Source organism: Platalea leucorodia (genome assembly GCF_965183815.1).
Source record: "Platalea leucorodia genome assembly, chromosome: 3".
In the NCBI taxonomy this organism is placed as follows: domain Eukaryota; kingdom Metazoa; phylum Chordata; class Aves; order Pelecaniformes; family Threskiornithidae; genus Platalea; species Platalea leucorodia.
Window position 1 is genome coordinate 103,985,841 of NC_138825.1, and position 14,074 is coordinate 103,999,914.

A 14,074-nucleotide genomic window follows, 5' to 3' on the forward strand; every position below is an offset into this window, starting at 1 on the left:
CTGGAAAATGAGCATCAGTTCAGGAGTATTCCTGGTGCATTCCAACTACAAATGAGCTTTCAGCATATTGAGCATTCAGTTAAGGGAAGCAGACAAGAGACAGCCCAAAGGAAAGAAAAACCAACACCCTTTCCAAACCCTGTGATGTATATAGTTTGGACCTTAAGTTCTCACCCCAACTCTGTCATTCTTCAGAGCCACTCATATTGGTTTGCACTCCTAATATAGACATAAGAAAACTGTTTTCTCTTTCAGTCACCTTTGAGGTTCAGCAGTGGGTGTATTCCTGGTTGTGGACAGGGTATTTATTTATGGAATCTTTTATTTGCTTTGTCTACCCTTATTTTGCAGATTTTCTACTTGCCCCACAGCTAAATGTCCTCAGTTGCTCTCAGGAAAGGAGGAATCTCTTCTTTCTTCTCCAGAGTTCAGCCTCACTTAAAAAGCAGATTTTTTCTCTGCTGCCTAGCCACATCCTTTTAGCAGAACACATAGTATTCCATGCTATCTAGTACCTTTTAAACAAAACAGTTTGACCCCTATAATATGCAAGAATTGAATTGTTTTACAGAGGAAATAATTAAATATTTTTTAAAACCCCAAAACCAACTAGAGTAACTAAGATATCATTATCCAGAATAATCCATATTCTTGTTTTTTGCAGCAATGAAACAGTAAAAACATTGTTTTATAAAGAAACGGTAGTAGCTGTAACATGAATTGTCAAAAATTATTCTTTATCCAGAACTCACTTCTTATAAAATTTTCAGGTAGGCTAGAGCAATGTTTGTCTAATTAGATGTATGTATAACAGAAACATTTGACTTAAAGCTTTTAAATAAATTATGCTGATTCATTTCTAAATTATGAAATCCCTTGTCCTCCCACTCTGTAGAAACATTAAATTTTTAAAAATATATTAACACAAAAATTTTACATGTGAAAAATAAAATGCCAGTTATCTTCCTCTGACCTTGGTATCTTCAAAACATCCTATTAAAAGAGTGTGGACAGATATGTTTTGCAGTATGTCATGAAGATCAACATACTTTTGTCCTAGCTGAAGAAATTAATTCAAATCAAAACTGAAAAAAACCTTTTTCTAAGCCTCACTTCTTCAAACCTTAATGCTGTCTGAAGAATCCCTGACATTGTCAAATCCCTGAACCAAGTCAAAATAAACCTGACAACCTAAACATTTACAATAAGTCAGTGTCAATATGGATCTGTGAGAAAGAAGTTTTACATATACCTAAAGAACTGATAACGAAAGGTTGCTGAACATTCTTAGACATATGAATCCATTCTTAACTTTCTAATTATCAATAGTGTTACTGTCTTTCTGTGTTCAAATAGACATACATATGATCTTTGGCATATCAGGTTGCTGGTGCTCATTACCATATAAGTGATAAGTAGATGTTTTGCCTTAAATTTCTAAGCAAAGTTACTTCATAGTACCATCATAAAGGGTATTTGCAGTTATTGAGCTTTGAGTTCATGCTCTCACCAAGGTGTAAAACTGAAAGAAACAGCTACAGTTCCCCTGAGCAAAACATAGAAAATCAGAGCTGCATTTTAAAACACAGCAACATTCCTCAGGTAGATTATTATATGAAAAGAAACAACGAACATCTGCATCACAATATCCAGGTGTGTTGGGACCACATAGCAACTCAATCATGTCTTCAAAAAATTTTTTTTCAAGTATCATAAATTTCATCTTAGCAGGTTATTAAGAAAAAGGGATAGCAAGTATCATTAGATAAGCATGATTTTTAACAGAGTACTAGTGACAACATCCTGCATTTCTGAGGATCTTTAATGCCTGAAAATACTTCTAGAGAAAATATTTTGAAACAGGTTGCAAGCCACAAGACTGTAATGCACTAACAGACAAAAGCATAATAATCTAACCTTGATGAAAAAAATGTGGAGTTATCAGCTGCATATTAACTCTATTCTTCATCAGCATAGAACAGACAATTTGATGGGATATAGGTGAAAAACAGAAACATGGGAGTCTTCTCTCAGAGACAGGGATAAAATCTCAGTCTTTGTGTCCTACTTGCTGTGTTGATTGCCTTTTCTTCTTTCAATTCAGATACTAGGCTGCAGCAGCAGGGAAAATGAAGACAGAATCTTTTCAGAAAAAAAAAAAATAGCATGAGATCATGTAATTCAGATCTGAATTAAGATTTTATAACCTTTGATCATGTATTCCTGATTGAGTTCTTCATTTTGCAATAGTAATGTTTATAGTACAATTTTTGTGAAGATAGTTTTAGAGTATGTCATCTCTTAAGATACTGAGTGTTCAGAAGTAGTGATCATTGTCTCATAGAGCTGATCTAGCTTCTAAATGGTAGTTCATTATTAGTGAGTTCACAGCAAGGTCTAGTTGTTTCTGGCAAAGTTTGTGAAAAGGAAAAACACTTCTCTGGCTTGATATATTTTCAATTCCATACACTATTTTTCAGTTTAAAATATGCTGTATTAAGAATGGTGTCATCTTGATGTAGGAAATAATGGCATAAAAGGAGTATACTTTAATTACTACTTCTTTTGATATTTAGAGCAGTAAAGGAGTAAAATTAATCTTTTTTTTACCTAGGAAAAAGAATTCCGCTGAGGTGCCGGTTAAGGGAATACTATGCTTCAGCATTACTTTTTCACATACATAAGTTCATCAGTTCCACAATGGAACTATATTTGGTTTGTATGTGAAGATACATCAGCTTCTTGATAGTGTCAGGTTATTCCTGGACTGAGGCTGATCAACAAAATGCTGGAACGGCAACTGTGAAGATCCAAAAGCCCCAAATTTGCATGTGTAAGAGTATTTTCCTTAGCCCCTTCTTCTGTTGCAAACATGCAAGCTATATTGTAAAAAAAAGAGCTATTACCCCTCATTTTTTTGCAGTGTTATACTATTCATTGCCAGTGTAGTGACACCTGCATATAATAATTTCAAGCATGAAGATATGCGTTAGCATTCATTCATTTTAACTAACCTGAAATACCACTTCATCATCTGATCAGTAATAATAGTATTTAGTACTTATGTACTGCTTTTCTTTTTTGAAAGGCTATACACACAGAATAATTTGGCTGCCAAAATACACAAACTAAATAATATACAAATCTCAATGGATTCTATTTGTATTATAAATAACTCTTGCCCATGGAAGGCTGGAAAAGATTTTTTTCTTCTAGTCTGACTACTGAGAAATATATTTTACCACTGAAGACCCCAGAAGATTAACTGTCTACAGTAGCCATAAATCTAGATTCAATAGTGTAGGAATGGAGAAGAACCGATCAGTACAGGCCTTAGATAGTGAACAATACTAGTTTATTCTTGAAGTCAGTTTAAAAACTACACACAGTGAAGCTTTTAGCTCTTTGGGAAACAGCTAATAAGTTTACTAGATCACATAGTTAGGAAAGACTGTCTCTATATACAGCTTGAATTTAATTTATATGAATTCAGTCTTTTCTTCCCCAGGAGTGATTTGCTGTTGGATTTTGTCTGCTTCATTTTTTTACAAATCCGCATTGAAATTGGTATCCATTACTATTATCTTATCCCCTTGGTCATAACTAATAACTTTTTTTTTTTTTTCCACCTGACTATCTGTGTTTTAAATGATTTCTACAGATCTATTCCCACTTGTAATAAACACAGGACCTCTTGCAGGAATTATTACTGCAGTAAGAGCAATGCTTGTCTTATGATACTTCCCGATTCTTTTTCTAAAAAAATGGATGGACTTTGGTTTCCATTTGATGTATCAGATTGATTGCATTGTTGAATGCAGCCCTATGCTTAGAACTGTTAAATGCATGGATCTACCTCACCAGACAAAAAAGATCACATTTAGAGCTGGAAGGTTGTTAATCACTATTTAGTCTTTGCTATTTCAAAATCAGACAAGCTCTATAGTGCCAAAAATACTGCACAGCTCTGAGTGTGAAAGTCTAGATTTGAGTTATCACATGCATGCTGCAGAAGGTTGAATTTCTGCTACTAAACCTCTTCCTGCCTCTCTACATTCTCTCACATAAGTGATATTCACACCATGTACTTTAGGAACCTAATTTAGATGCAATTTAGAGTACAATCTAAGATCCTAAATTCCCAACAAGGTCAATGGAACTATGCAGGCTTCTCCAGAGAGCAATTCAGGAAAGGTAAATCCGTAAATTTTAAAGCTAGATAATGCGAATGCCGCCAGTTGTGTATTCCTAAATTTCAAGGACAGCATGCACCAAATTTATTTCAGAGGTGCCTTTAGGACTTACCTGAAGCCTGTGAAAATCAGGAGGCAAACACCCAGGGAGCTCTGAATGAGCCTTTCCATTTCAAAGGAATGATAATGAGTCCGAGGTGCATTTTACCTACACTGTACCTGCATGAATGTAATTCAGGACAGCTATAGATGAAAATAGGTATGACTTTATGTTACCCACTAGTCTGTGTAGAATCAATTTATGATTTCAGGCCAGCTGAGTATTCTAATTTCTGTATCTCAGGAAAGGATTTGTCAAATCCTTATTATTTGTCTCAAAAGAAAGCTAAAACCAGTGACTGTAGTTAATGAGTCCAAGGCTAAATATAAAACCTAAGTCTTCAGGTAGTTAGTATTATATGTATTTTTTTCTTAATTATACAAGGATAAATATGAATTGTTAGTCAAGATTTTTTTCAATTTCACTCAATTACTCACACTGCTGATATTTCATATCTCTTCCCCTTTTTTCCTTCCAAAAATAATCGCACTTATAAGTCACAAAACATATGTTTGTGTGCATGCTTTTTGTGTGTGAGTAACCACGCATACATGTAGAGCATAGATCAAACTGGAAGCATTTAAGATTTTGCTTAACTCCATCTCTATTATTAGTGCCATTCAATCATGGACAAAAGTGTTTTCCAGAACAGATATTTTTTTCTGACTTTTTCTGACTTTCATAAAAACTATAAATAAACAAGTCAAGGACATACTTTAAAATCTAGACTTAAATATAATCTACTCCATTCCAGTTTCATGAATTTTAGCATTTTTTTCCAAAAAAGTAAGAATTCCATATCTTATATAATTCTGTAATATATATAATTCTCTACATTTGTCAGTGTGAAAAAATGCTTCTGCTGACTCTGCTTGTGTGAAAGTATCTGATCCCATAATTGATAATTCATAGTTAAACTACAGTATGATATTGTGATATTGGCTTATATTTCAAATTCTTATTAATAGAATTATTTATATCTTGCTTTCCAGGTGTTTTAGAATTAAACTACTGAACCAGCCTTGAGCCATGTGAACAATTTCCTTAATTCTTGAGAGCATATTTTGTTAAAAAATCCACTATCAGCCTCCTTAATATTCTTTTAATCTAATTTTACTTGATGGGAAAATTGCATACATTTTGTGTTATTGCAATGCTCTTTCAGATCTTGAGGTATTGGAATATTTAATCTAAATGAGTCAAAACTCCCAGAAAAATAATTAAATCCACTAGCTGGAATGATCTGTAAATGAAGTGACTCACATAATAAGTCCAGCAACTTGTTAAATCCCCATTTAAGTGAAAGTGCATAATATCTTGTATTTTGCATTATGACAGTTGGCACATCTCAGCTATCTTTCTTCTTGAAATTTCCTGTGGTTCCCTGTGTTTGGCTTCAGTGCAGCAACTGCTTTTCAATTCTTCACTATTTAGGTCTAGAAAAATTTTAAAAAATCAAATGTATTCCATTCTATGTTGTATAAATACAGCTTTTCTCTTCTCATTTTGCATCTGTTTCATAGATTTCCTTTCCCAAAATCTGCGATTGTCCCAATTGCCTGAGTGACAATTTTCAGAATTGTTCCAATGCCTGAATATTTAGGGCCGTGCAGAATTTTTTTCTTTAGGAGAAGAAATTCTGATTAAAAGTGAGGTATACGTCTGCTCTAGTACATGGTTCATCTAGGCTGTAGATTACCCACACTATGAATTTTTTACTCCTAGTAGTACAGTTGAGGGGGGAGAGATGACACAGCAGTAGAGGGAATCAATTAAGGAACTACTCAAATAAGCTGAACAAATATGTGTGGTTTGAGTGGATAAGTCTGAGGTGATGGCATATGTCATTGTGAGGTCACTTTCTACCATACTTGAAAGGCAGGAACAACTGCAATTACTGGGAAAAAACCCAAGTATAACATCAGATTTCCAAAGAAGGCAAGAGGCTAGCTATTTCACCTCAGTCCCTGGAAAAAATTAGGGAGCAAGTATTAGGAATTAAGTCCATTTCCAGGCATAGGGAAAACAAGAGAATAATTGGGAACAGACGGGATGGAACAATCAAAAGCAAACCTTAATAATCTTACCGCCTTTTCTTATGACTGTTTCATCGGATGTAGATTTCAGTAGATTTCAGCAGTAGATTTCTTTCTGTTGTAGCAAAACTTTTGAAACAAGTCTTCCATAGTATCCTTGTACCCAAATTGAGAAGACAGGGACTGGATGGGAGGACTACAAAATGGGTGGAAAACTAATTGAACCACCAGACTCTGAGGGTAGTGTTTCATGATTCAAAGTATGACTAGTAACCAGTGGGTACTGAGGATGACTACTGAGGCCAACACCATCCAGCCTCTGTCAATGACTTGGATAACAGGTTGGGGTGCAGCCTCAACAAATTTGAGGATGACAGCAAATGATGGGAGAACAGTTGATATGCTGGATTGCAGTACTGCTAGACAGAGGAACATTGGGAATCTGGAGGAATGGGCCAACAGGAAGCTCATAAAGTTCAACAAAGACAAATACAGAATCCTGCACTTTTCCTAAAATAATGCCATAAACAAGTATCAGCTTGGAACTGACTGGATAGAAAGAAGCTTTACAGGAAGCAACCCAGGTGACCTAGTGGAGAGGTGGGTCACAGTTATTATTTCCTCTTCAGCATGCTTATGGAAACCTGTGTAGTTTTTGTGTCCTCCACCATACAAGAGATACTGGAAACTGAAGCAAGTCCAGGGGAAGGGCCCATTAAGGGGCTAGGGCCTGGAGTATGTGATAGACAAGGAGAGGCTGAGCGAGGCTGGAAGAGAGAAAATGGTAAGGGGGATCATAGTAGTAATTTGGACTGAGAACAATAAGGTATATTATTCCATGAGACATTTCAAGGAGAAAAACGTGCTTTCAATGTCCTTGTTACTCTTTTTTGCCATACTCCCTGTCAGGGAACGAGTGGCTATATAAGAAGTTGAGAGTGAAAAGCTTACATTTGTGCTTTCTTCCAAAAATTTACAGAACAATATCACAATGTTTTCTTAAAGACATCAGCAATCCTACAATTAAGATTATTATAGTAATACTATATGTATGAAAAATCTAGTGGTATGTGTTTTACCCTTCTAGGATTTCAGAAGAACCATTAAGTGTAAATGAAATATACTGTCTAGCATTATTAAAGGGGCTTTAATAGAAAGCAGATTCAATCCCAAAGAAGCTAAGTTGCAAAGAAGACTGCTGTTGATGGATACAGCCTGTGTGAAACAGAACATCACCCCTCCCCCCCCCCCCCCCCCCCCCCCTTCTAGCAGCGGTCATGAGCCTCAGGTCCCTGTCCTCACATCCAAAATGAGGACTTAGCATAGTTTCAGATGAAATTATTGCCAGTTGTGATTAATCAGTGTCACTAAAAAAATGAACTTTTTTCTCCTCTTTAATCAGTAAAGAGAAATAGTTTTCTGCTCAGCAACTCTGTTTTCAAACAGAATGAAGAATCTAGAGAGAATAAAATCATTGCTTGTCCTCCTTAGTGCCAAGAGTGCTATTACCCTGGAGTAATGCATTCTGTATTGTTTAACAGCAGCTGATATAACTAAGGAGGAAACAGTGCTGGTACACATTCCTTCCTTTCCATGCCTTCGTACAGCTGGAGAAGGTGGCTATTTTACATGTACTGACCAAATCGGGAAGCAATATAAAGAAGAGTTTATTATAATTTTGACATGAATATGAATTTACAAGCACAGAAAAGGCATTAAATATGTCACGTTAGCTAAGAATCAGCTGAAGATAACATAAAGGTGATTATTGGGAAAGAATAAACACAAATAAAAACACTTTTTAGAATTCATTATTAAAAGACATTAATAAGTAAATATGAACCTAATTGTAGAAACTGGAGCTGAATGTTAGGAAATATTTTAACATAACAAGATATACTTAGCTGTAGAATTTTTTTTTTTCCAAGAAGTCTGTGTAGAAACCTGCTTTCTATGTTGCAGGCTTTAAATTAAGCTGGAGAAAATTTCTATTAAATATAAATATAAATATAAATATAAATATTATAAATATAAATATAAATATAAATATAAATATAAATATAAATATTATAAATATAAATATAAATATAAATATAAATATATAAATATAAATCAGGGCCTAAATGGCATTGTAAAGGAGCTAATATAACTAAGTGGGACATATATACATATCTGAAATGGCTCAGTGTTCTCTTGAAGGCAATAGACTGGCTGTGATCCCACAGAAATGATTTATGTTTTCTTTACTTTTTAAAAAAATGAGGATTTAGGTTTGTTTTGTTGTTTTTTTAAAAAAAATTTGATTAGTCTTAGGATCTGTCTGCTAATGTCTGAAGACCTGCTAGTGAGAAATCAGTTATATGTTGGATATGTATAATAACAAGGGCTAAGTTTGTTCTAATAAAATAACAACACCGGGACATGCAAATAAGTACGAAACTTGATCATCTCTCCTATTAAATCGTTAAAACAATGCCGTGACGTGTTTTTGGCTGAGGTTCTCCAAGACAATTTCCAATAACAGTTCAAGTTAGCTTAAACTAGTACTGATCCTGGTAGGAAGCTTCCTAGCAGCTGTGCTGGTCAGGAGGGCAAGAAATTTTCATTTTATGGATGTAGACTGCTCTGTGCTGGTTGGCCTCTGCCAGAGAATGGTCCCAACCATGTTTAATTTATTAGTAAAGATGATCTTGCAAAATCCGAGGCAAATATTGAATAAGAGAAATCAGACCTCTATAAGGAAATAATAGTATGGGTTTGAGAGTTAAAGACATGTTAGTTCACATTTCTCTAAGGGAAAAGGCAACCTTACTAAGGCAAAGGGGAAAAAAATATCCTTGTTAAAATTGTCAGTTTTCTAGCAATTAAACTGAATGATTTGTAATTTCAGACATTTGCAATTTACATTTTCCAGACATTCTTCTGAGAAATTTGTCATTTCTGCAACAGAATCTGCAGAACCTATACACATGAAAAGTAAAACCATTTGAATATCACTTCACAATAAAAAAGTAGAAGGAATACCACTTGTAGTTTTTAACCTCAGAACTTGTTCTGTACAGTGAAGTATTTGACCCTAATATATTGTTTATTGAAAGTGAGGATTAAATTTTGTTTTCCTATCAGCATTCTTGTAAATGTTGGCAAGGTTTGTAAGAATATACGTTTTTGACAGGTTGTTCTTTTATTGTAGCTGGTCACTGTGGTTCTCCAGATCCAATTGTAAATGGTCATATTAGTGGAGATGGTTTCAGTTATCGTGATACTGTAGTCTACCAGTGTAATCCTGGCTTTCGACTTGTTGGTACATCTGTCAGAATTTGCCTACAGGATCACAAATGGTCTGGACAAACTCCTGTTTGTGTCCGTAAGTATAATTAATTTTTCATTGAATTATTACTACTATTTTAAATGCAATTGAACATTAACAGTGGATTGGATGTTCAAAGGTGTTTGAATGAGGTGCTCAGATCAGATATTTATTAGACTTATTTTCAATTACAAGGGTCATTATGATAATCTAATTCAGCTTCTAACCTAGCACAGACTGAATAACTATATCCAGTAATTTCTGACTTCTGTTGTTTCAGAAACAGGATGACATAGGCATTAAAGTGGGTTGAACAGCAGGCTGCAACTGTGTAACTTCCATCTATCTCTTTCTCCAGTCATAATTTCTATGTCAAGTGTGGGCTTACTGAGCCTTTATGCTATTTTTTCATTAGGAATACTAAAATCCCTTGGTCTATTTTCATTGCTTGGTGGGTAAAGCTGGAATAGTGTTCGTCTGTGCAGTTTTGATGGTGACTGCCCATTTTCCAAGTTGGCCTCCTAATATTTACCAGTGCAAGCCCAGACATGGTATTGGACTACACCACATCTGTTAGAAGAAAATGTTAGGTTTTTTATTCCCTTTAGTAGGATTTTTTTTTTGCTCTTAATTCATCTACTTTTGAAAATTCCATAATTAATTACTGGAATTGTTGAGTCTTTCCTACTCTACTTCCATCCTCATTTGCATGGCAGGTTTTCTGACATTTTATGAAACATCAGCCATTTAATCAGAGTCAAGTTTGATTTCTCTGCTTTTTAGTCTAGTACTTTATTGTGCAGTTGATTTTATTATTCTTTTTAAGTTTTAATAAAGCTTCCCATTTTTATATTTTTTTTGTTATTTTTAATGGAGCATTTGTATCAATTATGTCAATTTTGTAATTTTTTAAGATGTCTGCAATTCAGACATGTATTTTTGTCTACATAGAGATAGTCACTGAGATGATCAGCTTTTCTGTTCAATCCATGTTAGTATCTTTGTTTCATTTCTAGTAAGTCATTAGATTTCAAAATGTTCAGTAGTTTCTTTCTCAGTGGTAAAATGAAAATTTCTACCTGTATACAGCTGCAGGAAATATTTGCTAAATGTCATTGTCCTTTTAAAATCCTATTTATATCTTCAAGTGATTTATATTCATCAAAGGAGAAATGCCACCAGCTAGCATTATTACTTTCAGTGGATTAATTTTACCGTGCAGTGAATAAAATCCCTTCAAAAGAAAGAGGCAAAGCTGAAGGGGGGTGGGAGGCTGTTTCTTCCTAAATTGATGTTATCATTATTGTTATGAGAAGAACTGGCAGCAATTACTGTCATTATAGGTTGCCTAATACTTTCCATTACAACATGGTTTTCTTTTGCTTATAGCTCTGCCAGACTAAAGAGCCATACAAAATGATTTTTTTTTTATGTCAGCATCCAAGCTTCAGATAATTTTCCTACATTTATTTATTTATTTATTTATTTATTAAAAATTCTCATAAAAATGGCTCTGTTATTTCTGAAAGGAAGGAAAGTGAAAACATACTGTTTACCAGTGCAAGAAATGTGCTCTATAATGTGATACTGAAATGGTCCTCTGACTAAGCAGTGTGGATCTGGAACTAGAAATATGGCAGAGGTACCATAAAGAAGTTATGGGCTGTGCCCCTGAAAGTTTACCGCAAATTGGTCTCTATTTTGTAAGATTTTTACAGAAGATCACACATCCTTTTATATTTCTAATTGAGTTTGAAAGGAATTTCAGAGTTGTAAGTACTAGACATTGTAATCTTCAAAAAATACTCTCTACAAAAGTACTGAGAGTACTCCACCCATGACTACTTAAGCTTCTTAGTTTCATATGAAAGTCAGCCTCCTTCATCTTGCACAGTTTGTGACACACAGGTGTTTCTCTATCTCTTTATTGAATAACCAGTTGGACCACATTTTAGCCAAATATTTTCTGAAAGATTTTCACTTGCTGGTTATTGGAAGTTAACATGAAATGTGAAGATCTCTGATTAGTTCCTTGTGAGTAACAGCACAACAAAAATCAGGAGAGTAACATTCTTTACTAAAAGTTTTAATGATGACCAAAACATAGGCTTAGTTATACAGCTGGGTACTCATACTGGATTTTTTTGTTGTCCAAGTACTATCAGTACTACCATTGTTTCTTCTGGGTTATGCATTTTCTGTGGTGAGATGGAATTCTCCAGGGTCTAAGAAAGATACTGTGTTAAAGACTGCAGTATATATTTGAGAGTTATATTACATTAAGTGGGTTGATTTCTTTGCAATATAATAGGGAAATGTGTAATTCCTTAATGAGTATTGATTTCAGACATTCCAAGTGCATCTATTTTCCCATGACATATTTAGGACTGAGTGTGTGTTTGGATACATATGCATGAGTGTGCATGCATACATAGAGTAGTTATTTATATTAGGATGGAAGAAGGAATTTGTAATTCATCATTTAGATGGCAAAAAAACAACAGTGGTAACCTTTATTTGAAATGTCTTGGCTACTGCTTGGGTAAACAATATTAAACTGATTGCATAAAAGCCTAGTGGTGATTGAAAACACTGTAATGACAAAATTATCTACTTTGCTTTTTTTTTTTTTTGAAGATGCTTTTAAGTATTTGCTACAGTGTGAATCCAACTACAGCAGTGTTGATCAGTCAACAGGTCAATGATATCTAGTAACTATAATGAAGCAGTGGCAGAACTAGATGCAGTAATTAAGATCTCAGCGTCTGAGATCTTTAGTTTCTGGAAGATGTTACAAAAAACAGAATCCTGTCATGAGTAATGAGGTCTAAACAGGAGCTGAATGACTAGGGTATGCTTTTGTTGAAAAGGTCAACTGAACAGAATCATCCTTCATTATCAGAATTTTTACAAGAGACCTAAATTTTGTGTTGTTAAAACCTATGACATACAATGTGTTCAAGAAAATGCAGAAAGTTCAAGGTAATAGCATTTTTTTAATTCAATAGTTTTTTTATATAAGAATTATGTTAACGGATTTAGTATGGCCCTGGAAATTTCTTTATTTGTTGAAACTTGATCATCTGTAACAGTATAAAAATGTAACTGGGCTAGAATAAAGTTGATCCTGTGCATGTGGTAAGATTTTATTCTTATGTTTAAGATTTCAACTTCAAGTGCTGCAAATGAGAAAGGATTCAAGGGATTTAAGTAGAGGTATTTACAAAATTTAAGGGCTAAATACGTAAGTCTGTATACAGGAAGGTGTCCTATTTAATTCCCAAAGATAAGTACTGTTGAAAATACTGTTTCACAGTTGAAATTCGTGATAAAATAAAAAGAAACACATTTAAATTATTTTTCACTTGTCTCTTCAATTAAAAAAACCCCAAACCATAAAGATATAAAGCAAAAGATGAACCTGTGTATATGATATTTGAGTATTATAAACATAGAGTCATAGAATTGTTTAGATTGGAAAAGACCTTTAAGATTATCAATCAAGTCCAACTGTTAACCTAGCACTGACAAGTCTACCACCAAACCATGTCCCTAAGCACCACATCTACCCGTCTTTGAAATACCTCCAGGGATGGAGACTCAACCACATCCCTGGGCAGCCTGTTCCAATGCTTGACAGCCCTTTCCGTGAAGAAATTGCTCCTAATATCCAACCTAAACCTCTCCTGGCTCAACTTGAGGCCATTTCCTCTCATCCTATCGCTTGTTACTTGGGAGAAGAGACCAACCCCCACCTCGTTACAACCTCCTTTCAGGTGTTTGTAGAGAGCAATAAGGTCTCCCCTCAGCCTCCTCTTCTCCAGGCTAAACAACCCCAGCTCCCTCAGACGCTCCTCATAAGACTTGTGCTCTAGACACTTCACCAACTTTGTTGCCCTTCTCTGGACATGCTCCAGTACCTCGATGTCTTTCTTCTAGTGAGGGGCCCAAAACTGAACACAGTGCAACCTCACCAGTGCCAAGTACAGGGGCACTGTCACCTCCCTGGTCCTGCTGGCCACACTATTCCTGATACAAGCCAGGATGCCATTGGCCCTCTTGGCCACCTGAGCACACTGCTGGCTCATGTTCAGGCGGCTGTCAACCAACACCCTCAGGTCCTTTTCTGCCAGGCAGCTCTCCAGCCACTCCTCCCCCAGCCTGTAGCGTTGCATGGGGTTGTTGTGACCCAAGTGCAAGACCCGGCACTGAGCCTGGTTGAATCTCATACAGTTGGCCTTGGCCCAACAATCCAGCCTGTCCAGATCCCTCTGCAGAGCCTTCCTACCCTCCTGCAGATCAACACTGCCACCCAATTTGGTGTTGTCTGCAAACTTACTGAGGGTGTGCTCGATCCTCTTGTCCAAATCATTGATAAAGATATTAAACAGAACTGGCCAACGGTGTCAAAGACTTTACTGAAGTCCAGGTAGAC

At 35.3% G+C, this 14,074-nt stretch overlaps 1 protein-coding gene across 1 annotated transcript in view; it reads left to right on the forward strand.

The window, feature by feature from the left end:
* CSMD1 (CUB and Sushi multiple domains 1) overlaps window positions 1-14,074 on the forward strand; it is a gene marked incomplete at both ends in the record, with an annotated part of 1,257,610 nt that overhangs the window by 1,182,245 nt on the left and 61,291 nt on the right. Inside the window, one exon of the mRNA XM_082305706.1 lies at window positions 9,523-9,696. Within this exon, the coding sequence (XP_082161832.1) occupies window positions 9,523-9,696 (174 nt within the window). The remainder of the gene's footprint in view (window positions 1-9,522; window positions 9,697-14,074) is intronic.